This window comes from Malaclemys terrapin, chromosome 3 (genome assembly GCF_027887155.1).
Source record: "Malaclemys terrapin pileata isolate rMalTer1 chromosome 3, rMalTer1.hap1, whole genome shotgun sequence".
NCBI lineage: Eukaryota > Metazoa > Chordata > Testudines > Emydidae > Malaclemys > Malaclemys terrapin.
Genome location: NC_071507.1, coordinates 101490193 through 101517905, shown reverse-complemented (window position 1 = coordinate 101517905; position 27713 = coordinate 101490193). Strand labels below are relative to the sequence as shown.

The 27713-nt window shown below is 43.7% G+C and overlaps 1 protein-coding gene across 1 annotated transcript; it reads left to right on the top strand.

Moving 5' to 3' along the window:
• The first annotated feature begins 7309 nt into the window (after positions 1-7309).
• Positions 7310-22393, top strand: ZC2HC1B (zinc finger C2HC-type containing 1B). The gene is made up of 7 exons (XM_054022871.1): positions 7310-7340; positions 7570-7634; positions 7979-8098; positions 9301-9439; positions 18012-18142; positions 19174-19267; positions 22299-22393. The coding sequence occupies exons 1-7, from the start codon at positions 7310-7312 to the stop codon at positions 22391-22393; spliced, it is 675 nt and encodes a 224-aa protein (XP_053878846.1).
• Positions 22394-27713: the final 5320 nt, after the last annotated feature.

Sequence of the window (27713 nt, the reverse complement as noted above, 5' to 3'; positions counted from 1 at the left end):
TGTGTTGTGTTAAGACATGGTACTGTTGTTGGTTCTCTCAAAGTTTTCTTCCAAACCATTTTCCCCTTGAAAAATGCAGTTCAATCAAAACTGTGATGCTTAGCAAACTCATGTCAATTTCACTGAAATTTTACCTTGAAGGAAAACAGTGACATTCTGACAGTTTCAAAATGAAACCTTTTGATATTTCACTTTGAAACTACAGTACTTTGTTTTGAAAATTGTATTTTGTATTGTATATTATAAAATTGAAGGGTTTTTTTTGATTATCCAATGATTTCTTTTGTCAATCTTCTGTAGAGAATTTTTAACTTGCAGGCTTTTCCCAATTATAATGAAAACAAAATTAATAATCCTCAAAATGGAATTTCCATCCTCCACAGCTCTCCTTGCTACTATCATGTTTTAGTTTAACATAACTTAACTAATTCCCAAGTTTAGATTCCTTAGATTCTGACATTGTACATGAATAGTTTCGGGGGTTTTTTAGGGCATATTTTTCATTTTGTATAATCAAGTTTGCAATTTGCTATAAAAATACATTTAGGCTACCTAGGAATTTTTCAGGTATTCCCTGAAGTATTCCCCAAGAAATACTTCATGTCCCCCCCCACCCCTTTGCTCTGTTGTTCTTTGGATCCCTGACTTTCCAGTATACAGCTTTAAGCTGGCACTGACCAGCTCTTCTAAGCACCTATTCAAGAGCACTTGAAAATGGTTTTGCTTCCCTCAGAAATTTGAGAAATTAGGGGTAAGTACTAATATACACTGCTCTCTTCTTTCCTTGTATCTCCAGATCTTTGTAAGACACGAAAGATCATAAGGACACTATTAGGAATATGGCATGAAGTTTTATGTTTAGTTTATACTTGTATATATGAAACGGATCAAACATTTGTGGCTTCCCAAAATGCTTGCAGTTATCTTCCATATTGGGTTTGGTACAGCAGAACTTTAAAATAGAAAGGTGGCTGTGTCTAAATATATGCAAACTTATAACTTGCTGGGTTTGTCATACAGGCTGTTAGCTGATATGCCATTATACATATATCCTTATTTATTAATGAACCTACTACTTGGCTTAGTCTGGATCACTCCCAGCTATTTGAACAAATACTAAACTTCTGCTAGCCCCTTAATACAAAATTAACTTGCAAGTGAACATTACTACTACAAAATAAAATCTTCTTGAACATTATTTAATGCATCTGCTAAATATTCTGTCACAAAAGAAAAAAGGCTGTGTCACATTTGTAATAACAAAATGTGTCTTACTGCTTTTAAAAATATAGGCAATCATCTTCCAGTTGACTGAATCACTGCATCATTAAGGATCCTAATTTTTTTATGTGGTTTATGAATTAAAAGGATTGGAATAAAGCAAAACCTGAGTGTGGGCATCCAGCTTCTCCTTTTTTAGGTGAGCTGTAATCTCTGTAGTGACATACTCTTCTATTATGATGTCATAGAATGACCTTGTTCTTTGCCATGCTGAAGGCAGCACGAGGAGGATCAGGTCTACTTTTATCTCAGTAAATGGTTTTGCAATACTGATTTCCTTTGTAGTCTGAATCAAAGGTACTCCTACATTTTGTTTCATAGTGTATATGGCACTTTCAGCTTTTGTTTATACAAGTTACTGTTCCAGTCTCATACACTACATTCCAGATATTAAAATACTAGGGAAATCAAAAGTTAACCCCTTCACAAATGTTAGTTACACCACTCTTCTAGGTTTTATCTAACGCAGGGGTAGGCAACCTTTGGCACGCTAGCTGATTTTCAGTGGCACTCACACTGCCCGGGTCCTGGCCAGTGGTCCGGGAGGCTTTGCATTTTAATTTAATTTTAAATGAAGCTTCTTAAACATTTTTAAAACCTTATTTACTTTACATACAACAATAGTTTAGTTGTACATTATAGACTTATAGAAAGAGACCTTCTAAAAACTTTAAAATGTATTATTGGCACACGAAACCTTACATTGGAATGAATAAATGAAGACTTGGCACACCATTTCTGAAAGGTTGCTGACCCCTGATCTAAAGTCTCATTAGCACTTGTTAAAGATGGTTCATGGGTGACTAGATAACTGCCTAGAGAGCTTTCAACTCTATGTAGAAGACTTGATTCCTGCATGATCATTGGAGGTGGTTGTTTTTAAGTAAAAAATACCAATCATTTGATTTGTGTGTTACACATTTTTCTAGTATGAGAATTCAAAATGGAATTTCTCAAAATGAAAAGCTTTTAAATTTTTTGTTTCAGAAAATGGTTTAGGTTTTACAGGGTTTTTCCACCTTTTTCTCTCACTGGTGAACTTGTTTTCCCATTAGAAAAGTCAGGGGGAGGGAAGTAAAACGGTACTTTATCTCACTTGGTTGGTTTTTTTTTTGTTTTTTTTTTTTTTAAGTTTCACGGTTTTCTGGTGTGGGAAGAAAGAGTGGGAATTTTCTCGCTGTTTTGAAAAAGAAATCTTGAAATGTTAAACTTCTTGAAATTTGTTTCGAAAACTAAGAGCATATTCCAATGCCATTTTTCCCCTTAAAAATTTAAATTCCAAAAATTTGTTGACCAGTTCTAATGGGTAGTAATAACTAAAATGTGCTATTACCTGATTACTGTTTTGGCATATGGAAAATAAACTGTTGCAGTCAGTTCTTAAGGGAAAACTATCTGTGTCACCACCAGCGAAATTGGCATGCTTGTGTGCAAAGTCAGTAGAGAGGCCAAGGATTTGAATTGCCATGGAAGATTAACTGCCAAGGTACTGGTGCTGTATTTGCCCCTACATTTCAGTCTCTAGGGTTGCTAATCAGCCACCTCTCACAATGAGTACATTTAAAATTTTTATTAAAGCTAATGTTAAAATAATTATGTAATACATAGGTTGAGATGAGGGTCTGTACATCTGGGTGTAGTGCTTAGATTATCCACAAATACAAAGTTTGTTTTTAAAAGTCACTTGATACATAGAGCACATAATCAGCAATAACCCTAATTTAGGTGAATAAATTTAAGAATACGGTTTAGATATTTCAGAGTAACAGCCGTGTTAGTCTGTATCCGCAAAAAGAAGAACAGGAGTACTTGTGGCACCCGAAGAAGTGGGCTGTAGTCCACGAAAGCTTATGCTCTAATAAATTTGTTAGTCTCTAAGGTGCCACAAGTACTCCTGTTCTTCTTTTTGGTTTAGATATTGGCATCCACGTATCCGGGTACATAACTCATGAGAAGTTGTACAGAGCTTTGGTACTAATGCACAAAGCAAACTATACAGGAGGTGTATCCCCATGTCTGCACCATGGTAGGGAAGCGGTCGGGAGTACAAAATCAAACTGATTGCCATCAACCACTCCCTTTGCTTTCACAGCCCCATGCTGCATTTCTATAGCTTTGGTAGGGAAAGTCAAAGAAGAATGGAAAAATGTCTGGGCAAGAGTTCCCCTGTGACTGGTGTGGGGGGTGGCTGTATACCAAAGCCCACTGGCAAAATCTCAATTTGTGTGGATCTTAGACAACTTAGTAAAAGCATGTGTAGAGAAAGACACATGGTTCCTGCATTTAACCAAATACAAATCGTAAAGTTAGATACTATCCCAGCCTTCTAGAAAATCCCCCTTGCTAAAGAATCTGTTAACTATACTCCTCCCCATTTGGAAGGTACCGTTTAAATTGTTTTCCATTTGGCATATCTTCAGCACCAAAGCATTTCCAAAAAAGACTGTCTCAGATTGTGTCAGGTTTGTCTGGTATCCTTTGCAATGCAGATATGTTGGTAGATGGTAGAGATTAAAAATGAACACTGTGTGTGATTACATGCAGTTTTGAGATGTTTTCAACAAGGTCACTCAGAAATGTGAATTTGGAAAGAAGCAGATAAAATTTATAGGACACATACTTGGCAAACGGAATTCAGCTGATTTTCCAACAAACTGAAAGCATTATTCACCTTACCTGACCCCAAAGATGTTTCTACTGTAAGAAGATGCCTGGTCACGACAGATCATTTTGGGAAATTCTTACCAATTTTAGCTCCTCTAAAAATCTTTAAGAGATTTTCTTAATGATCACAATATGTGATCTGGTGGACTGCACCACAAAATGCATTTAATTGTATAAAAGAACTACTGACATCTCTGCCTGTTCTTACACGATATTCAGTAAACTATCCGTCAACAGTAGCAACAGATGCCTCTTCATGTGGGGTAGTGCTCACGCAAAAGCAGCCAGGAGACATGAGACCTGCTGCATTCATATCAAGAAGCCTTACAGAAACTGATCAGTGGCATACTCAGGTGGAAAAGGAAGCTCTAGCAATCCCTTGGTCCTCTGCATATCTAGCTTGAATTTTAACACAGAAACAGATCACAAGCCCTATGGGGATTATTGGATTCAAAACCACTGAATGACCTGTAACTGAGGGAGCCCCTCAATGCCAACTGGCAGAGGGCACACTATACTGTAATTCTCATCAGGCCTGATACACTCAGTCCCCCAATTTGCCAATGTCATAATCCGTGTCTTTAAGGCTTCATGTTGTTGGATTAAAAGTAATATAAATGCTGTGGGTAAAGTATGGTCCAGTACAGACCCTGGATTTGTCTTGTATTATTAGAAAGAAATAGGTCTCCCAGCCTGCTGAGTTTGTGCTAATTGAAGCAGGCCTGTTAGTTTGCAAGGTTTGTGCTAATTGTAGAAAAACAATCAGAGACGACAGAGTCTGTTCTAAAAGCGGTAAGATAACATGTTACAAATATTTTTCTGAACTCGGGAACAAAATCTGTTGTTCCTCCACATTTACATTCCTGTCTTGCTTGTTTTCTTTTCATGTGTAACAAGTGGCATGGATAGATTCATTGGAGTCTTGTTTTGTTACAAAAACATCTGAGTGCTGCGTATTAAGCTGAAGAGTAAAATCCTCAGCCAAAGTACCAGGCTGGCGTGGCAGCGAACTTCTGTGAGTGTCCAGTGAAAAGATGTCCCTGAGGAACTTGGGAATGGGGATTGACTGTGTGTTACCTGCTAGGAAAGGTTTGGGCTGGCAGAGTCCTGAGGAGTTTGCTGGCAAGGCAGACAAGCTGATGTATCAGCGGGCTGACTCATAGCTTAGCAGCAGCAAGGCTCACTTGCTGAGTCAGGGTGGTAACTCAGTTTTGGGTGACATGAGCAGGGCATCATATCTTCCACCTACGATTCAGAGATTTTTGATTGTGGATGATGCGATTTTTTTTTTTCAACATGTACCAGGGAAAACACATAGAAACAAACACTCTGTCTAGAGTCCCAGTTGAGCAGCCAGCACCAGAAGATGAAAAGGCTTTAGAGAAAGATGTCAAAGGTTTAATGACCTCATTTTGGTAGCAATTCTAGCAGCTACCAGCTAACATCAGAAAATTAGAGATGAACAGCTAAAGGATGAGACTTGCCAGAAACTGACTCAACTCTACCGAAGAAGGTGAGGTCAAAGGAGTCACCTTCCAGCAGACCCATATTGGTAGGACCAAAATGACCTTCACACAGTGGATGGTGTTTCTGAAAGGACAATGCATTCTTATCCCAGTGGTGCTTCAGAAAGAGATGCTCGCCAAAATCCATGGACTCCAAAGTATAAACAAGCACCCAGCGCAAGCACAACAATCCCTACTCAGACCAGGCCACCATATGGAAGTTCAGACTTTAGTAGAGGGCTGCAAGATATGTAAAAGTGGTGGTGGTGGGGGGGGGGGAATCACCAGAACCATTACTCTCTGCAGAGCTACCTGACAGACCATGGCAATGGTTAGTCACAGATTTGCTTTTCTGGAAAGGACATACATGCATTATTGTAGTTGATTGATTACTTTTCCAGATATATTGACAGACTTCATCAGCACAGGTCATCCAGAAACCAAAGTCAGTAGTTGCAAGATATGGAGCTCCAGAAGTTCTCATATCTAATAACGAGCCTCAGTTTACCTCTGAAACCTTCCTAGCATTTGCACAAGACTTTGATTTTGAACATTGTACTATTTGTCCACATTACCCCAGAGTAATGAGGAGGTGCACAGCGCAGTGTGGACTTTAAAAAGACTTCTGCAAAAATCACTGGACCCATATAAAGCATTCCTTGGCCTATCGGTCAACACTGTCTGAACTATCTTCAGGAGAACTTCTGATGGGAAGATGATCCAGGATGCCTTTACCTGATTCAGCTTAAACCTAAGTGGTCCAACCTGAAGGAATTTAAAAAACCGTATACCAAAATAAAAATTCAGCAACAACGAAATTTGAATGTTCAGCACAGAACAAAAGCACTACCTGAACTGAGACCAGGGAACAAAGTTTGGCTTAAAAGCTCCCAGACATTTGGAACTGTTCGGAACTTGGCAGAAATTCCCACATCCTACCTAGTGGGAACTCCGCCTGTATTTCTCTGGAGGGATCGGGTTCATCTGCAGTGTTTCCTGACAACACAGAGAGGATCTGGAACCTGCAGGTACTTTGTCGGAAAGTGATCCTCCTCCACAGGGAACTCCCTGCACAAACTCAATATGGAAATGAGAACATGGCCTGGAAGACTGATCAGAGCCCTTCAAAGACTTGAACTTTAGAATACTGCTCAGGACTATTTAATGCCTTAAAACTATTTGCACTACTCTAGACCCTTATCAATGGCATTTAAAGTTCATTTTGAATTGGTGTGTGTGTGTGTATACATTGTCTTAGTGTTTAATCTTTTATTATAAAAAAAGGGAGATGTGGTGGGTTTATAGCATTCCTGGTTCTCTGGAGGACCAGGATGTGTTGCAGCTGGGAGTTTAATAAAGGTAGGAATTTTCTGGTTGAGGAGTTCTCCAGTTGGTGCTTAAACATGGCTCTTGCGTTTGTCCTCACACTACACCATCTCCCCAGAGTCACAACATGACCTGTCCATCACTCCTTTCTCAGGCAGGGAACAGGTACAGGAAAATCAATAGGCCAGAGACAGTGGAGAGTTAAAACAGAGTTGGCAGCTGGGCAGGAGGGAGGGGGACTCATGAGCCTCTCCTTCCATTGGGCAGTGGGGAAGGAGCAGGACTGGGGAGGAAGCCAACAGCCCGGAGGGTGAGATGTCAGAGGGACTGACATGCTAAAGATACCGGTCTTCAATAGCAGAGAGTAGGACGTTAGAACAAGTATATAGGAGAAGTTCAGTTGGCTTAGAGCCAAAGTTAGAATTTAACCATTTAGGCATTTATCATCCTAGTATCTAAATGTGCCACTTGGTAAGTCTTCAGTTGAATGGTAACCCCTAACATTCCTTATATTAAACTGTAAAGTAACTCGTATGGAAATGGTGAAGCTGGCTCCTCCAGTTGGTAAGACAGAGGAAATGGAGGCCTGTGGGGTATGAAATTTACCCCACCACTGAGGTGGAGAGATCACAAAAGGGGGAAGGAAAAACCCACAGGTGACGTTCGTTGTGCAAAAGTGCCTTTTATACAACCAGTTCCAGAAATCATAGGGCCTGCTCTTACCATTGATTTTGGGGGGTGAGGGCAAGAAATCCTGTGAAACTAATAGTTTGATATGTTGAATTTTATACAGCTGCCAGAAGTCAAGATTTGCTAGCTTGTGAAACCTGTGGAAGACATTTTGGACAAGATGTTCTGGTAAAACAAAGGCTTTTCCCCCTCTACTTTAAGTTTTATGCATCTGTGGGGGAATTGTGAGGGTTGGGGGGGGGAAGAGGGAGGAAGAGGCAGTAAATGCCAGTAGGTTAAACACAGATGTTGAAAGGAATTTTCACTCTGTCTGTGGAAAAAAGAAGACTGACTGATCTGATCAGTATTCAGAGTACTGTCCTGCCCTGTGGTGTAAATAGGTGGTTTGTGCTTTCTCTGATCTAGCAATATTCCAGAGTGTGGCAGAAATAATTATAATGCCTTAGACAGAAGCAGCATTAGCAGAACATAAGGTCTTTGCCATAAGATTTTGTTTGTTCTTTGCATCCCAGTTAAGGCACGAGCCAATATGCAGGAAAGTCTTCAACAAAAAGCGCAAACCTTTCAATTCTTTGAAACAGAGACTGCAGGGAACTGAAATTCCCTCAGTGAAGAAACAGCCACCACCAAAGGTATTGTTGAAATTGTAGCAGGCCTGTTGCCTTCATTCTAATATCTTTGGTCAACAAATGTTGTCATTCACTCCAGCGATGAATGGGTGTCCTGAATGAGCCTAGGATTCTTCGCTGTGTGTGGCATTCTCTCTTGGAAAATGCTGTCTCCTCGACTGGGTCTGGCTTTGTTCTTGCCTTCCCCTGTCCCCAGCCCTAGCCTTTATCAAGGTCTTTATCAAGTGCTAATAAGTGGCTTGTTGCCTCCCTAACTTGAGGCTTCTTCTCAGTGCAAGAGCCATGCTGGTGTACAGTGAAACTGTTAGGAACACATGGAGGCCTCAGTTCTTATGGGAGTTTTCCTTAAAAATAAAACATATGAATAACATACAAGCTTCTGACAGCTTCCTCTCTAGTTAGGTCCATGAGAGGAAGTGATGGTAGGACACTGATCTGGTGCAGGAATGCTCAAGGTTCAGCTCAAGAGCCATCTGTGGCCTGTAAAGTCCCAACGACAAAGCTGCAGAGCTTTATTGCTATTAAATTCAAACAGTAAGCAATTTTTATTCCTTTATTTAAGGAAGATCATTATCTGTATTGCTGTGGTAACCATAGGGCCTAAGCAGGACTGGGGCACCCACACAGCATTTGTCTCACAGATGCCAATACTATGGTTGTGTGCTGTTTATCTTAGAAGATTAGGTTTGGAAGAGATCTCAGGAGGTTATCTAGTCCACCCCCTGCTCAAAGCAGGACCAACCCCAACTAAATAATCCCAGCCTGGGCTGATGATCTCAGCCCAGGCTGATGAGGGTTTGCTGCTGCTGATCTAGTAACAGCAGCAGGCTATGCAGAATCCAATTTCAGACTTTGACTGATTGAGAGAAGAGGCAAAAAATATAAGAGGAGATCAAAAGGGGGGAGGGGAGAGGTGATTGTCATGCTAACTTTCATATTTAATCCAGTATAAACTATAGTCCTCTGTGACCTAAATGTCTTGATATGAGAGGCTATTCTTTTATTGGTCCCTTGGAGCACTGGTTAATTTGTGAGGCTGGGGAGATAGGTCAAATCACTTTTCTGAGTCTTACTAAGATTTTGTTCTGTTTCTAATATTTCTTCTTCCTCTTGAAATTTTATTTAGCAAAGAACCCTCAGTCAAAGTCTTTATATATCCCCATAGATGGATATATAGAGTTTGTTGCAGTACATTTCCTTTACAGAAACAACCAGAAAAGAAATCTAACTGGAGACAGCTGCATGAGGACTTTATTAATGCTATTCAGTCAGCTAAGCAAGTCACAAAAGCCATGAAAGAGGGCCGACCCCTTCCTCCTCCTCCACCTCCAAGCATCAATCCAGGTTTGTGATTTAGTTTCACTTACTGCTGCTCTTGTGCTTGCTTATCTTTGGTAAAACAATGAGCTCCTGTTGTTCACAGATGGGCTTCAGCTTTACTCCATTCTGCGCAACCCAAGGTGAACATTAACTCCCTCATTCCTGATTGTTTTTAAAATGTAGTGGTGGAGCAGAGCATGAATTAGGGGCAGCCCTGGGAGCAGCTAAAGAGGGTTTCTGCATTCAGTAAGTAGGAGGAGGAGAGAATCAGGGAGAAGTAGAGCAACATAGATGAATTGCAGAGGAAGAAAAATAATTGGCCCTTTCAACCTTAATGGTAGCAACTCATCAGTCTAGTAGCAGAGCTCTGAGGTAGGAGTTGGGATGCTTGGATTCTAGTCCTGACTCCAGCATTGACTAACAAAGGGTGAAATTCATCTCTTACCACTTGGAATAAACTGTAAGTCAGGCATAGGCCTCATGCTGGCCCTCTGCATTGGGATGAATTCACCTTTTAGATTTTCAGAGGTCAGTGAGGGTGCTCAGCACCTTTGAAAGTTGAGCCTCTTGCTTCTCATAGACTTTAAGGCCAAAAAGGACCATCATGATAATCTAGTCTGACCTCCTGCACAGCACAGGCCACAGAACTTCACCCACTCCTGCAACAGGCCCATAACCCCTGGCTGAGTCACTGAAGTCCTCAAATCATTAAAGACTTCAAGTTACAGAGAATCTACCATTTATTCTAGTTCAAACCAGTAAGTGACCCATGCTGCAGAGGAAGGCAAAAAACCACCATGGTGTTTTCCAATCTGTCCTAGAGTGTGTGTGTGGGGGGGGGGGGGGGGGAGAGAATTCCTTCCTGACACCAAATATGGTGATCTGTTAGACCCTGAGCATGTGGGTGAGACCAACCAGCCAGACACCTGGGAAAGAATTATTTTAGTAACTCTGAGCCCTCCCCATCTAGTGTCCCATCTCTGGTTGTTGAAGATATCTGCTAATACGAGATGCAGATGCGCCATGTGTCATTTTAGGCATCATACCATCCCCTACATAAACTTATCAGCTCAATTATGAAACAAGTTAGGTAATTTTTCCCTACTACTCCCCTTGGAAGGCTGTTCCAGAACTTCACTCCTCTGATGGTTAGAAACTTTAATCTAATTTCAAGCCTAAACTTGTTGATGGCCAGTTTATATCCATTTGTTCTTGTGCCAGCATTGGGCCTTAACTTAAATAACTCCTCTCCCTCCCTGGTGTTTACCCCTCTGATGTACTTAGAGAGCAATTGTATCTCCCCTAAGCCTTCATTTTGTTAAGCTAAACAAGCCAACTCCTTAAGTCTCTTTTTGTAAAGTAGGTTCTCCATTCCTCTGATCATCCTAATAGCCTTTCTCTGCACTTGTTCCAGTTTGAATTCATCTTTCGTAAGCATAGGAGACCAGAATTGCGCACACTATTCCAGATGAGGTCTTACCAGTGCCTTGCACAATGGTAGCACTTCCCTGTCTCTACTGAAAATACCTCACCTAATGCATCCTAGGATTGCATTCGTTTTTTTCATGGCCACATCATATTGGCATCTCTTAGTCATCTGTGATAGACCAAAACACTCAGGTCTTTCTCTTCCTCGGTCGCTTCCAACTGGTAAATCCCTAGCTTGTAGCAAAACTCTTGTTGTTAGTCCCTAATTACATGACGTTACACTTTGCATTATTAAATTTCATCCCATTTCTACTACTCCAGTTTTCAAGGTCATCCAGATCTTCTTGTGTGACATTCCAGTCCTCCTCTGTATTGGCAATATCTCCTAACCTGTGTCATCATACATTTTATTAGCAGATTCCCACATTTTGTGTCAAGGTCATTAATGGTCAAAAGACTGATCCTTGAGGAACTGTATTAGTAACTGCCCTTCAGCCTGATAGATGAACTATCAGTATGACTCATTGTGTCTCCCCTTTAACCAGTTCCTTACCCACCTTTCAATTCTATGTTCATAGACTCATAGACTCATAGACATTAAGGTCAGAAGGGACCATTATGATCATCTGGTCTGACCCCCTGCATGCTGCAGGCCGCAAGACCCTTCCCTGGACTCTACCGTTGAAGTCCCCAATCCTGTGTTTTAGTGACTTCAATCGGCTGAGACCCTCCTGCTAGTGATCCCTGCCCCATGCTGCGGAGGAAGGCGAAAAACCTCCAGAGGCTCAGCCAATCTACCCTGGAGGAAAATTCCTTCCCGACCCCAAATATGGCGATCAGTAATACCCCGAGCATATAGGCAAGAGTCTCTAGCCTGACCCTTGTTGGCCATTATGCTGTTCATGTACCATTGCTTGGTTTTCCTTGGCTACTATGTTTTATCATTAAACCATTCCCTCCATAAACTTATCCAACTTAATCTTAAAACCAGACAGGTCCGTCGCCCCCACCGTTTCCCTCGGAAGGCCGTTCCAATATTTCACCCCTCTGATGGTCAGAAACCTTCGTCTAATTTCAAGCCTAAACTTCCCCCCGGCCAGTTTGTATCCATTCGTTCTCATGTCCACATTAGTACTAAACTGGAATAATTCCTCTCCCTCCCTTGTATTAACCCCTCTGATATATTTAAAGATAGCAATCATATCCCCCCTCAGCCTTCGCTTTGTCAGACTAAACAACCCAAGCTCCTCTAATCTCTTTTCATACGACAGGTTTTCCATTCCTCTGATCATCTTAGTCGCCCTTCTCTGCACCCGTTCCAGTTTGAGTTCATCTTTTTTAAACATTGGAGACCAGAACTGCACACAGTACTCCAAATGAGGTCTCACCAGCGCCTTATACAACGGAAGCAGGACCTCCCTATCTCTACTAGATATACCTCGCCTAATACATCCCAAGACCGCATTGGCTTTTTTCACCGCCACGTCACATTGCCGACTCATAGTCATCCTGCGGTCCACAAGGACCCCTAGGTCCTTCTCCTCTTCCGTTACTTCTAACCAATGCGTCCCCATCTTGTAACTAAAATTGTTATTATTCGTCCCCAAGTGCATCACCTTACACTTTTTACTATTAAATTTCATCCTATTTCTGATACTCCAATTCACAAGCTCATTCAAGTCTCCCTGCAGAGTATCCCTATCCTCCTCCGAGTTTGCAACTCCTCCCACCTTCGTATCATCCGCAAACTTTATCAGCCCACTCTTGCAATCGGTCCCGAGGTCAGTTATAAATAGATTAAATAAGATGGGTCCCAAAACCGAACCTTGAGGCACTCCACTAGTAACCTCCCTCCAACCCGACAATTCACCCTTTAATACGATCCGCTGCATTCTCCCCATTAACCAATTCCCTATCCACCTCTGGATTTTCATATCGATCCCCATGTTTTTCATTTTAACCAATAGTTCCTCATGGGGTACTGTATCAAACGCTTTACTGAAATCCAGGTATATTAGGTCCACCGCATTTCCCTTATCTAATAAGTCCGTTACTTTCTCAAAGAAGGAGATCAGATTCGTTTGGCACGATCTGCCCTTCGTAAAACCATGCTGTAATTTATCGCATTTGCCATTAACTTCAAGGTCCTCAACTAGTTTCTCTTTCAGAATCTTCTCCAGCACCTTGCACACTACTGATGTTAAACTAACAGGCCTATAGTTACCCGGGTCACTTTTTTTCCCTTTCTTGAAAATAGGAACCACATTGGCTATTCTCCAGTCTAACGGGACTACCCCCGAGTTTACAGATTCATTAAATATAGTCGCTAATGGGCCTGCTATTTCCCGCGCCAATTCCTTCAATATTCTCGGATGAAGATCGTCCGGTCCACCCGACTTAGTCCCATTAAGGCGTTCTAGTTTTGTTTCTACCTCGGATGCGGTAATCCCCCATCCCGTATGCCCCTCTGTAACGGTGCTAGTATCCCTAATACCTTCATTGGCCTCATTAAACACCGATGCAAAATATTCATTGAGATATTGCGCCATGCCTAGATTATCTTTAATCTCCTCTCCGGCTATAGTCTTCAGCGGTCCCACTTCTTCTTTCTTTGCTTTCTTCCTATTTATATGGCTGTAAAACCTCTTACTATTACTTTTAATTCCCCTCGCTAAGTCCAACTCTTCCCGGCCTTTGGCCTTTCTCACTCTATCTCTACATTCTCTGACTTCACTAAGGTAAGTTTCCTTACTGATCCCTCCCCTCTTCCACTCTTTGTACGCTTTCTGTTTTTTCCTAATCGCCCCTTTCAGCCGGTCGCTCATCCAGTTCGGTCTAAGTCTCTTGCTTAGTAATCTTTTTCCCTTTTTGGGGATACAGGCCTCTGACAGCTCTTGCATCTTTAACTTAAAGTAATCCCAGGATTCTTCTGCCTTTAGGTCCCTTAATACGTTTGCCCAATCCACTTCCCTTACCAGTCCCCTTAATTTGTTAAAATTGGCCTTTTTAAAATTATAAACCCTAGTCTTTGACTTAATTCTGGTACTCTTTCCATTTAGTTTAAAGCGAATTAGCTCATGATCACTGGAGCCCAAGTTGTCCCCCACTACCACTTCCTCAACAAGGTCCTCACTACTTACCAGAATCAAATCTAAAATGGCCTCCCCCCTCGTCGGCTCAGCTACCACTTGATAAAGGAATTGATCCGCAAGCACATCTAGGAACATCTGAGCCCTATTATTGCTACTAGCGTTTGTTCCCCAATCTATATCCGGGAAGTTAAAGTCCCCCATAATTACACAGTTTCTATTAGTATTTACCTCCCTTAATACATTAAACAATTCCTTATCCATATCCTGGGTCGATCCCGGCGGTCTATAGCACACCCCAAGCACTATCCCCGGAGAGGCTCTAGTAGTTCATTCCTATCTTCTCAATTTAATAATTTCCCATGTGGAACTATATCAGATGCTTTACTGAAATCCAGATAGATTAGATCCACTGCATTTCCTTTGTCTAGAAAATTGAAGATCTTCTTCTCAAAGAAAGCGATCTGGTAGGTGTACCTTTTGTAAAACCATGCTGTATTTTATCGCCTTTACTGTTTACCTCTGTCTTTTTTATTACTCTGTCTTTCAAAATTTGTTCTAAGACTTTGCATACAACCGAGATCAAACTAATGGTCCTCTAACTTAAATATATGTACTATATTTGCAGTTCTCCCGTCATAGGGTATAACCCCCCAGTTTATGGATTCATTAAAAATCCTTGCTATTGGGCTTGCAATTTCATGTGCCAATTCATTTAATGTTCTTCGATGGAGATTAGCTGGGCCCCCCAATTTGGTCTCATTAAGCTGTTTGTTTTGCTTTCACCTTTGGATGTGGTAATTTCTACTTTCATATCCTTGTTCCCGTTAGCCACCCTGTCATTGTCCCCAAGGTCCTCATTCCCGTTATTTAATACTGAGGCAAAGTATTTGTTTAGGTGTTAGGCCCTACCTAGAATTATCTTTAATCTCTACCCCATCCTTGATGTTTAGCAGTCCCTCTTCTTTTCTTTTTAGTTATATGGCTAAATAACCTTTTACTATTGGTTTTAATGTCCTTTTGTAAAGGTATTTTGCAGTTCTCACTTTAGCCTCACATTTTTTGACCTCCAAAAGGTAGCTTTCCTTGCAGATCCCTCCCTTTTTCCATTCCTTGTAGGCTTTCTGCTTTCTTTTAATAGCCTGTTTGAGATGCTTGTTGAGCCAGTTTGGTCTTGCAACCCTTCTGTATGAGATTTCCTCTTTCCCCTCTCTTCTCGCCCCCTTCCCCTCCCCACTTTGAATGCAGGCTTCAGATAGTTTCTGCAACTTTGACTTAAAACGATTCCAAGGCTTCTCTACATTCAGATCCCTGAGTTCTTCAGTCCAGGCAACTTCCCTAAAAACTTAAGGGAATTAGTTTAAAGTTTTCCTTTTTGAAATCAACGACCCTAGTTGCAGACGTACTTTTGTTTATTCTTCCATTTAGTTTAAACTGAATTAACTCGTGTACCTCTGTACCAGATGACTGGAGGATAGCAAATGTAATGTTGATTTTTTACAAAAGGCTTCAGAGGCAATCCTGATACTTACAGGCTGGCAAGCCTACCTTCAGTACCAGGCAAATTGGTTGAAACTATAGTACAGAGATGGACAAACTACAGCCTGTGGGCCACATCCGGCCTGCGGGACCGTCCTGCCTGGCCCCTGAGCTCCTGGCCAGGGAAGCTAGTCCCCGGCCCCTCCCCTGCTGTCCCTCCTCCCCTGTAGCCTCACCTCACCTCGCCACGCCACCAGTGGTCTGGCCCGCCACTCCCAGGCAGTGCGGGTGGCGTGGCTGGCTGCGGCAGGGCTGCGAGTTTCTGCTGGTCTGAGCAGCATGGTAAGGGGGTGGAGGGTTGGATAAGGGGCAGGAGGTCCCCGGGGGCAGTCGTGACAGGGAGCAGGGGGCGGTTGGATGGGGTGGAGATTCTGGGGGGGGCAGTCAAGGAACAGGGAGCAGGGGGGGATTGAACAGGGGGTGGGGTCTTGAGGGGTGGTTGGGGCGGGGGTCCCAGGAGGGGGTGGTCAGGGGACAAGTAGCGGGGGGGTTGGATGGGTTGGAGATTCTGAGGGGGCAGTCGTGGCAGGAAGTGGGAGGGGGTGGATAAGGGGCAGGGGCCAGGCTGTTTGGGGAGGCACAGCCTTCCCTACCCGGCCCTCCATACAGTTTTGCAATGCCGATGTGGCCCTTGGACCAAAAAATTTGCCTACCCCTGCTATAGTATATAGTACAGTAATCCTTTTGGTTAATCACATTGCCATTTTTTTTGTTAAATGTCTGATTTTTCTAGAGTTTTATTCAATTTTATTTTTTTTAAAACAAAGCATAATATAATCCTCCACATTTATGTGAAGAAATGCTGCTCTGTGATCCAGGCTACACATCCTCAATGTAGCACTCTCTTGCCCACTCTGCATTCATTTCACATGTGGAACTCCAGTTGTGCTCAGTGAATGCAGAATAGAGATTTGTAGTGCAATATCAGAGGGGAGAGACACTCTCATTGATGTCAGTAGGCTTTGGACCAAGCCCTGTATGCAGTGATGAGCTGCCAAAATCGTAACAACCGGTTCCCTCCTCACCCCACGAGGGGGTCGTGGCTCACCCCCCAGTGACCCCTGCCCCATCCACCCCCCTTCCCTATCCCCTGACTGCCCCCCGCCGCTCCATCCAACTCCTCCTCTCATTCCTGATGGGCCCCCTGGGACCCCTGCCCCATCCAACCACCTCTTCTCTCTGTCCCCTGACTGCCCCTGGAACCCCTGCCTCTGACTGCCTCTCACTGCCCCATCCAACCTCTGCTCCTTCCTGACTGCCCCCCCGGGACACTTGCCCCCATTCAATCCCCCTGCCCTCTGACCACCCCAACCCCTATCCACCTCCCCATCACCCCCCGAACCTCCCTGCCCTCTCTCCAACACCCCCTCCCTGCTCTCTGCCCGCTTACCACACTGACTGGACGTGGCTGGCTGCGCTACAGTCCGGCCACGACCGGAGCTGAGGGGCCAGGGACACGGGGCCGGGGCAGGAGTTGCATGGCCGGGGCCAGGGGATGCGGCCGGGGCCAGGGAGGGCCGCAGCAGGAGCCGGACAGCTGTGGAGGGCCGTGGCCAGAGCCGCGGGGCCGGGCTGCCGCCGCCAGAGCCAGGCCGCATCGCGCCACGGCAGGAGCCAGGTGGCCGGAGCCCGAGGGCGCGGGGCCGGGGCCAGAGGATGCAGCTGGAGCCAGGGAGGGCTGCGGCAGGAGCCATGCAGTTGGGGATGCGGGACCACCGCCACCGCGCCCGGACCCGCACTGCCAGAGCCAAGCCACGTCGTGACCCAGCAGGAGCCGGGCGGCTGGGGCCGCGGGGCCGCGGCCAGAGCCAGGTGGCCAGGGATGCGGGGCCGGGCAGGGCCGCGGCAGGAGCCGGGAAGGACAGCCGGCCGGAGCCAGGGAGGGCTGCGGACAGGTGGGGACGCAGGGCTGCGGCCAGATACCGGCCAGGGCGCATGGTCCTCCTCGCTCCCTCCCTCCTCCTACCTTAACTCCATCTTCTTGGGCCTGAGCGGGAGGCCTGCTTGTTTCTCAGCCCTCCCAGGCTTCCCGCACGAACAGGTGATTCATGGGAAGCAGGCGGGAGGAGAAGCAGGGCGGAGCATTCATAGGATGAGGCAGAGCTGAGGTGAGCTGGGGCCGCGGCGGGGAGCGCTTGTTAAATTTAAATGCCCTTTTAGAACCGGTTGTCCCACGTGGGCTTCTAAATTTAACAACCGGTTCCCGCAAACCGGTGTGAACCAGCTCCAGCTCACCACTGCCTGTATGTCAACAACAAGAATCTCAACACTTGCAGTTGATCATGGCACCCAGCCTTCATTTCTACAACAAACCTATCAAATGAACATAGTTGCCAAGATGTGTGGAATTTTGCCAAGGGCAGTTCTTAGCATTGATGGGGAAATTGAGGCACAGTGAGGGGAAGTGACCCAGCAGGACAGGCAAAGCTGGGAATTGATCCCAGGTCTCCTGAGTCCTAGTCTCCCAGAGAGTAGTCAATGCTCTCTCAATATCTTATGAGCTGTTGACTCAATCATACTCGTTCCTTTGTTGTAATCAGATTATATTCAGTGTCCTTACTGCTTGAGAAGGTTTAATGAAGCTGCAGCAGAGAGACACATCAGTTTTTGCAAAGAACAAGCTACACGACGTGTCTTTGCACCAGGCCAGAAAACAGCCAAACAGGCCCCGGTAAGTAACACATTTGCCTTGTGTTTTCTTGCAGACAGGCTCACCAGACAGAATGGGTTGTGATGTAGGGAGGGAAGCACCACATTCATATGTAGCTTTAAACCACAGTGAAGCTAATGATATTTTTGGTTTTTTAATTAACTGCCATGTGAGTTGCTTCAAAAAAGAACCCCTCTGTCTGCAGGAAGTTACAGAAAAGTGTGGTAGCAAATGCTGAGGAGAAAATAGCTTTTTCAGACTCTTCTCTAATTAGATTCCAGGAAAGCAACTGTAGAGTAATGGAAACTAATACAGCTTCCATGCTGGATACAGAGTACTACTGTACTATCCTAAGGGATATATCAAAGGCCGAATTCCTTTGGTAGCCTCCAAAGTGGAGTTAATCCTCTGTGTCTTGACCTGTGCTGCTGTATTTATTCAATGTTTATACAACTTCTACTGAAAGATTTTTTTAAAAAAGATTTTATTAAAACATTAAAATTGTTCATTAATAAAAAAAAAAGAGTGAGTGACAGACGGAGTTTGTAACTAGTAATCAGCAAAGTAAAAATCTTGTTGTTATGCCCACTAGTTTATTTTCTTTTAAGTATTTCAATTTTAGAGGAGGATCAGCTTTCTGATGAAAGGAAAGGTAAATCCTACAATGGAGGGGAAAAAATTGAGGATAAAATTCTACCACCAAAAGGCTTAAAATACTCCATAGTTAAGATGGTGGGTGTCTAATAGAGGGAGATTCTGGAGAACTGGGTGTTTCAAAGGGGTGATGCCATTGACGGGGAGATTCCTACAGGTGTCACTGAAGGGCTGCTTCTCTGAGTGTCTTGGTTGTTTTAGGCTGGATGGGAAAACAATGCTTTGGGGAAGAAGCAAGCTACTGGTGGCCTTGCCCTCTGCCCTGGCCTGCTGCTGCTGTCTCCGAGGGGATTAAGAAAATGGGTTGCTCTCAACACCTCCACAAAATTTCTGCTGGAGTTGAGTCCTGATCAGTTTTGTCATGAAACTATGCAAACTGCTTGTGTTCTCCTCACCAGGGAAAGCAACAAATGACTCAAAGGAGAGAGCCAGCCTTAACAAGTGCTGTGGAATCACTGCTTCAGAACAGAGCCCAAGAAGCTGCCATTGCAGGTAAGGAGTTGCAATCGGTTGGGTGAGTGAACATTCAGAAATACTTGCACAAGGTCATTACTACTCTGCAACTGGGTGTCAGTTACTGCTACTGCTCAAATGTTGCAGAGTAGCATCACCCTGTCCGCACTACCACTCTTAGCCAGTTTTGTACCCAGTTAGTGACCTGGTTGGCTCTAACGGTTTGTATCCTCCAACAACATGGTTAGCATTATTTTAGTAACCCCGGCAGCAAACAGCGTTACCTATTGCCAGCAGCATAGATTAGTTACCGTAGATGGCTGTCTTCCTGTAACCAGTCATCACTCTGTCTGTGCAGTCTGGGCCCAATCCTGCAAGGTGCTGAGCAGCTCATGAGGCATCAAGCATCTTCAGCTCTCATTGAATTCAATGGGCCTTGAGGGTGTTCAGCAACTTGTAGGATCAGACCCTTCCTGTGAAAGCACATGCCAGAATACATTGGCCCCTGTGCTGTTTGGTGTCATTCTGTGTAGAAATCATTCAGGCACTGTAACACCTGCTGAAGCACTAGGGAGTAGCTTCTGAGACTTTTCCTAGAATGCACTACAACAGTCAGTTAGGCAGCATGGTCGGGGTGGCTGCACAAATGTAGTTTTGTTGTTGTTGTGTGTTGGTTTTTTTTTTTTTTTTTTTTTTTTAAGCAACACTTCTGCTGTGTGGACAAAATGTAACGTTTGTAACTGGATTATGTGAGTGTGTTACAGACTGGCAAAGAAAATATGGCTGTGTTGGTAGACTAGGATGGGGAGGCGTTATATGTGTAGAACTTGTTAAATGAACAAGAAATTTAGATTTCATCTTAATTCTGTCATGAGCAGGAGGAGCTATTCCTCCTCTCCTCCCCCCCCCGCCATTGAAAAGGACAAACACACAGAACTAATATATTTCACATCTTCAGAGTGCTGCACAAAACCTAATGGAATCCTTACAATAATCCTGGGAGGTGCAGGATGAGAAAACCGAGGCAGAGCAGTTAAGTGTCTTGACCCCCGGCCAGTGGCAGAAGCAGAATTAGAACTCAGGAGGTCCTGATTGATCACAAAATGGGATTTCCATGCTGTTGAAAATTAGTATTTCTACATTCCTTTTCATCCCAAATCAGGACAAAGTTAAAATGGCAAAATATTTCACAGAACGAAAAACTTCAACTTGGAAATGCCCAAATGCTTTGTTTTGAGTTGAAATTAATCTCTGCATTTGGCTGAGCCTCTGCAGTGTCTCATGGTAGTTGTGGTTTTGGGTCCCCTCTGCATCCTGGGCAGATTACATCTTCCTTGATGTACCACAGTGTCTCCTTATTATTGAGATGCTGCAGTGCTTCATGGGACTTCTGTGGCTGAACCAGTGTGGTTCTTTATGGGACCCAGAAGTACACCTTCCACAAGGCACTGCAGTAATTAAGGCAAATGCAGAGATTAATGTCAACCCAAAGTAAAAACATTATTTGTTTTTTCAGTGGAAAATGCTGACAAAATCTTTTCCCAAAGAAAAACTTCAATTTTGACAAAACCACATTTTCCAATTGCAAAATTTCAATTGAAAATCTTCAACCAGCCCTAGTCCTGAACTCACTTCCCTAGAACACTCTCTTTAGAAAAGAAATGCGGGAGGGAGGGAGAGGTTTTAAAACTTCCAAATGGGAAGCATTGGGGAGTTTTTAAAAATTACTTGTCTGTATCCTTTTGTACCTTGGGTTTTGTTTTTTTTTTCTAAGTCTTTGGGTTTTCAAAAACGACTAGAAATGCATTAAAAGTGAGCTAGGCATTTTTAAATGTAAACTTTCCCCTGCATGCCTTGGAACCCCAATACTTGCAGCATGATGCAAATAAATGCATGACCCCAGAAAGTGAAACTGAGGAGAGAGAGTTTTTCAGTAGTAGTCCCTGAGGAAGAGAATCAGTTTTTAGCATTTGAGCGCTACTGTTGAGAAGTAAGGTTAATGGCAGTGAAGGATTTTGCTAAATGAAGAATTCAGTAATGCTGCCACATCTTCCTTTTGCTCTCAAAGACCAGATTGTGTCTAGAAGCAAGAGAAGAAGAGTAATGAGAAGGGTATTGCACCATTATTATTCCTCTGTATACTATAATAGTTATTTTGTAGATGGCAGCAATTTGAAATCCGTTAGATCAAGCTTGATGTAGGTTTAATATTAATGTGAAATAAAAATACAGTTTAGTAAACTGAATCTTTCTATCCGTTATAGTGGACCTTGATGAAGGAATGGGGCAGAAATGAGATTAATTTCCCTTGCCACTTGGTGTCACTATAATTCCAATATATCTGCTGTCCTTATTTTCATTTCTTACATATATTGCAATTGCACATTATTGGGCTGGAAACGCTGGAATCTTTTCCTTGTAATTCAGTCTGAGATCTTTTATAATGAGTGTTTAAAGATGAGTATTTACCCAAATTATAAGAGGAGAGCCCCATTATCCTTCTGCCTTTTGAGATCCCTGAATGAAAGGTGCTATGAAGTGCCAAGTATTATTGATATGACACCGCTGTCAGCGGGCGTGTAATCTGTGTGACAGGGTTTCTTTTGACCCACAAGGGGCAACCACATTTTTAGTCTTACTGCAGTCAGTAGACATTATGACTTGTTCATTCTTCTCTTACACTGATTTCTTTTTATTTGTTTTTGATGTCCCTTTATCTGAAGCATATAGGTGCATGGGACAACAAATTAGTAATGATAACATGGAGGCTATGGCAGTCTTCCCATGCAAAACAAGAAAACCCTTAAACACACCAACACATTGAATTTGGCATTCAGTATTTTTTAGGAGCAGGGTGGGAAGTTAGAAATCAGGTGCTATTTGTTATCTAATCCCATTGTTGGGCTTGGTACGCTTCTTTAGGGTTCCCCCTCTCCCCATCAGACTGTGTTTTAAAAATAAGTCACATTAATGATTATTGGAGGTATAACCCAGGCAGTTATATGTATGTGTGTATTTTGCAATAATTCATTTAATATAAAAATTGAGATATATTACTGTGCTTTTAAAGGACCTGCTGTGCAGTCCTCTGCTGAAATGCCAGAGAGAACCAAAAAAACATCTGGTGTGCCCTTTGGAAAAAATACTTCAGGAGATTCTCGGTAAGAAATATTTTATACTGAGGCTCGGAAGGATTAGATTTTTATCAGTGAATGTTGGTAAACATCAATTTCACTGTAGACGCATACAAAGTGACAAATATTATCAAATACAAAATTTACAGATAGACAAAAACAATGCTTGAGAAGTTATTCGAGTTTGCTTCAAGGATATTTACTTGGTATGTTTTGATTTGTGATGTTGACAATTTGTTTTAACAGTTATAAAGTTTTAACTTCTTAACATCTATTGTCATTAAATAATTCTGACCCTAACTTCCCACAATTGTGAAAATTTAAATTGATTAAAAAATTGAAAAAAGTTGATATCCATCAAACTTATTTTTAGAAAACTCATTCTGCCAAGCCGATGTATATTTTACAATCAGGTTAATCAAATGATCAGATTTGCTAGGCTTGTTAAATGTAAACAACATATACAGTATGTAGAAATATGTCACAACTAGGGCCACTGGAAGTTAATGTAGCAGAATTTCCACCCATTCTGTGACTGGAGGGTCTCCTTATGGGTGTTTCTGGTATTCTTTTCTATAGAACTTGAGCTTTCTCAAGTGTTGGGTGGAACTCTTTTAGCAGGTAAGGGAACAGTTTCAATGTAAACTGATAGTGCTTTCTGACTGAGTCTGCAGACACAGTGGGTATGTCTACACAGCAACTAGACATCCGCAGCTGGCCCATGCCAGCCGACTCAGACTTGGGCTCAGGCTGCGCGGCTGTTTCATTGCTGTGTAGACTTTCAGGCACGAGATGGAACCTGGGCTCTAGGACCCTCCCACCTTGCAGGGTCCCAGAGCATGGGCTCCAGCCCATGCCTGGAAGTTTACAATGCAGTGAAACAGCCGCGCAGCCTGAGCCCCGTGAGCCCAAGTTGGCTGGCATGGGCCAGCCACAGGTTTTTCTTTGCTGTATAGACATACCCCGAGAAACATTAGCTTTAAGAACTATGAAGTGTCCTGTTGCTCTCAGTGGAATAATCACTCTGAAGTATACTAACAGAAACATCCAGCTATGATACTTACCAAGCATGGGTAGGCTATATGAAAGTACATTCCATACAGATTTCAAATTTTACATTTTATCAAAAATTGAATATTATGTCTAGAATATAATTTTTGTCCTTAGCATGGGGCCTGCGAGGTCAAGGACAGAGAAAATGTCTGATGGGGGAGTGGAAGGTCTCCAAGGCAGGGGAGTGTTCATGTGAAAATCTCAAGTAGGCACTGAAAGGTCTGAACTTGGGGGGCAAGAAGTTTTAAAAAAGACTGGGCAACAGTTTTATTTCAAATTATTCAATAAAAACAAACATAATTTGGTATGAATCTTCTTTTAAAAATCCAGTGGATTTTTCCAAAAATTAGGGTTACCATCCGTCCATATTTCCCCGGACATGTCCGGCTTTTGCGTCTCTAAATAGCCGTCCGGGAGGAATTGGTAACAAGGTTAAAATGTCCGGGTTTTTTTCTCCCTCGCCTCTCTCCCTCCCTTCCATGCAAAATGCGGCTGCTGATTGGGCGGCTGGGCTGACTGATCCACTCCCATTGGCCTCCAGCAGCCAGAGCCCTCCCCTGCTCCCCCCTCCCTCTGTCTGCAGCCCTGTGTAACACACAAACCGACCCACCAGGCAGCGTGTTTTGAAAACATGTGGAGCCAGAATAGTAAGGGGAGTCTGGAGGGGGGGGGGGGCGGGGACGACAGTCAGGGAGCGGAGGAGTGTTGGATGGGTCCCCGGCCTCCACCTGCCACACCCCCTCCTCACATCTCCCCCCTCCCCCCCGTGGGCCCACACCCTGCCTGCCTCTCCCTTGTCTGTTGCCCCCGGGTCCTAGTGTCCCCCATCTACCTTTGGGAAGACAGGCTGCCCTTCCACCCTAGCCCTCAGCCTCTCCAATGCCCCAAACTCCTCTGCTCCATCCCTGAGCCCCGTCCTGCATCATGAACCCCTCATCCTCAGACCCACAGCCCTCACCCCTGCATCCCCTCCTGCCCTCAAACTCCCTCCCAAAGCCAGCAACTCCTCCCTTTGCACCGCCTCCCACCCCCAAACTCCATCCCAGAGCCTGCACACCCACCCCCTGCCCCAGCCCGGAGCCTGCACCCAGCACCCAAACTCTATCCCAGAACCTGCACCCTGCACCCCTCCTGCACCCTAATCCCCAGCCCAGGACCTGCACCCCAGACCTCCTCCCCCCACCCAACCCCCCATCCCAAAGCCTTAGGCAGGTGGAGGGGGGGTTCTGGGCACCACCAAAATTTCCACAACCCTGCCACCCGTGCGAGTGGATAAGGGTCGGGGCAGTCAGGGGACAAGAAGCAGGGGGGGTTGGGGTTCTGAGGGGGGCAGTCGGGGTGGGGAGTGGGTGGGGGCGGGGCTCCCCCCCCCCCCCCCCGTGTCCTCTTTTTTTGATTGTGGAAATATGGTAACCCTACAAAAATATCTGCAAAATCCAGGGCAAAAATTCCAGTAAATAGGGAAAATTTGCTGCCAATTTCCACTGGCCCTAGGCATGAGAAGATTTAACACTAGGGAAAATACCACTCTGAGAAGTATTCCATAATCCACACGCAACAAAGGAATCAGTTAGAAAGTAGAAAAATTCTGAAAAATCCAATTTTTTCATTGAAATTTAAATTATTGAAAAATTTTAACCACTCGATAAACTGATAACAGAGCAAGTAGTTTTTGTGAAAACTTCCAAAAAATATATGCAAAGAATTTGTCAAGTTTGAAAGGGTCCAGTCAACTCTAGCATAAGTAAAGGGTGGGGCAGTCTAATAAGAAATGCCCTAGCTTTCACCCACCTGGCCAAGGCCCATTCAGTTTATTCTTTTATTACATATAAAGGTATGTCAGGTTCATGGACAGTGTGTTTTAATATTTTTTTAATTTAAAAACAGAAGAATGTGTCTGATTATGGGTTAAGCATTTTTTGTTCCTTTTTTCTACTCGGTTTCAGCGCATGAACATATAGAGCCTTTCATGAATGCCTAAATAGTTATTCCAGGCTTGGCTGAGTTCATCTAACTGGCTGTGATTATTTATGTTGTTTCTGTTGCTTTGGTTTAACCTTATTTTGTTAAGAAAAAATATAAGTAACACGATATGAAGGGTTTGTTTCAGTACTAGTAGTAAGTAAATGTCACTTCACTGATTTCAGACTCCCAGCACAAAGCAGAAGATAAGGTGGCAGATCACCCATGACTTGAAATGGCTGCCTTTACTTGTACAGCATTGCTACTGAAGATCCTAGGAAAACAGTTCCATAAAACCATCTGCATTCCAACTTGTCACACAGTTTATTACATGGAAGACAACTGTGTGTTACTGATTACAATACAATGTGCAAGCTGAAGTTTACAAACTTCCTTCGTTTCTTTTCTGGGATACAAATTATTTTCTAGTGCCCTTTTTAAAGCATAATTGATTTTTTTTTTTTTTTAATTTATTTATTTGGTAAATTCTGCCCCATTTTTGACTGGTTAAAAGAGGATACCATCAAGATATTTAAAATTATTTTTAAACATCATTGTGATTGTAATAGGGTGCTCGGAGGACCAGGCAGCCAAGTGGCTGGCATGCCTGACTTCTGGCCCCTTGCTTCCCTGGCAGAGGTACCTCAGTCATTAAGAAGGTATGATAGGGGGATTTGGGCCCTCCCTCTCTACCAGATTCCAGCCCAGGGCCCTGTGTGAAGCAATGCCATCAGAGTCCAAAATCTGGTCTACCCTAGAGAATTAGTCAGTTTAACTACGATGCTCAGTGGTGTGAAAAATCCACACCCTTGAGCAGTATAGTTAAGCTGACCTAACCCTTGGTGTAGACAGCGCTAGATTGACAAAGAATTCTTCTGCCAGCCTAGTTGTCTCTCGGGGAAGTGGATTCCCTATGCTGAAGGGAGAATCCCTCCCATCACTATAGGGAGTATCTACACTGAAGCGCTACAGCAGCAAAGCTGTGCCCCTGTAGCATTTTAAGTGTAGATAAATCCACTGCCCTGGGCTACTTCCTGTGTCTCTTCAGTTTTGGGAATAGCCACTATAATCTGTAGTGGTTCAACTCAAGTAGCACCCCCTTGTGGACCTTTTGTAGCATCCTGCCACAGTCCCAGGTTCCTCTGAGTAGGACAGATGTAAGATTGGAGGGGGTTTAAGCTCACAATGTCAGTCACACAACTCATTCCCTGTTGGGTGCTCCTCGGTCTCCTCAGCAATCTCCCTCACTCAGGGACAGTGCTTCTTCCCTGGAGGCTGTCCTAGCTATCAGGCTCCTAGTGATACTCCTCTCATGTAGGGAGGCAGCTACCTCCTGCCTCTGCACCAGTCAGCTCTGAACTGTGCCAGGTTCTCTCTCCTTTTCTTCTCCCTCCAGGCCTGGCATTGGCCGCAGGAATAGGGATGGCCATAGGCTCTCTTTAACCCTTTTTGTACTGGTGAGGTTTCTTAGATTCACCACAGTTAATAAGCCCAAGATTCAAATACCATCTTGCATGTCTTTGTGCATACCATAAAAACATTTATACCACTCTAATACACCTGTCTGGAAATCTTGGGTGAATTGCTCTCATCCGGTGATAACCAGAGCACCAATCATATTGCATTAAAATGTTGGCACCAAGAATTCTTGCCCTGGGCCCTTCTTTCTGACCGCTCCAAAAATTCCCTAATATTTACTGTACACATGCCTCTAGAGCAAGGTAATGTCCCTGGAATATTACGGGAAATTAAGAATCTCCAAAAAGTAGTGTGTCACCAGAGAAATTGAGTGCTTTACACTAAGCCCAGTGGCACACTTGAGTGATCTACAAAGTTTAGTCTGGGCCAGGTGTGCAGCTATGCCATGGAAACATTAATAAGTCTGATAGTTATATACCCTCTATGCAGACTCACCTGGGACATGAGTGTGTTCCTGCTCCTTCTTCGTAGAAAGAGAGATACTGCAGGAAAAGAGGAACTTCTTGTGAGTCAAAAGGCAGATAAACTGAGGAAGTGGCAGAAAATGTTTGATAGGTTGAGAGCTATGTCTGCTGGTCCTGTTCACCTCCACTACCATCAGGATTCCAAACTGCTGCTATGGGAGTGTTTCAGAGTTGTGTGTTCTAGGACACTCAACTTCCAGTAGTTATGGTGAACCTTTCTTGACCATGCTGAAGTCCACCAAAAATGTAAGCAACTCAGCTCAGTGTGTCTAATTTTGGTACATCTAATGCTGATTTCAATTTTTTCCCGCCTAACTTAGCTTCCCTCCTAGCTAAATCTTTTGTAGAAGTTAGAGTACAAGATGAATTCTTTATTCAGCCTAGCCCTACTCT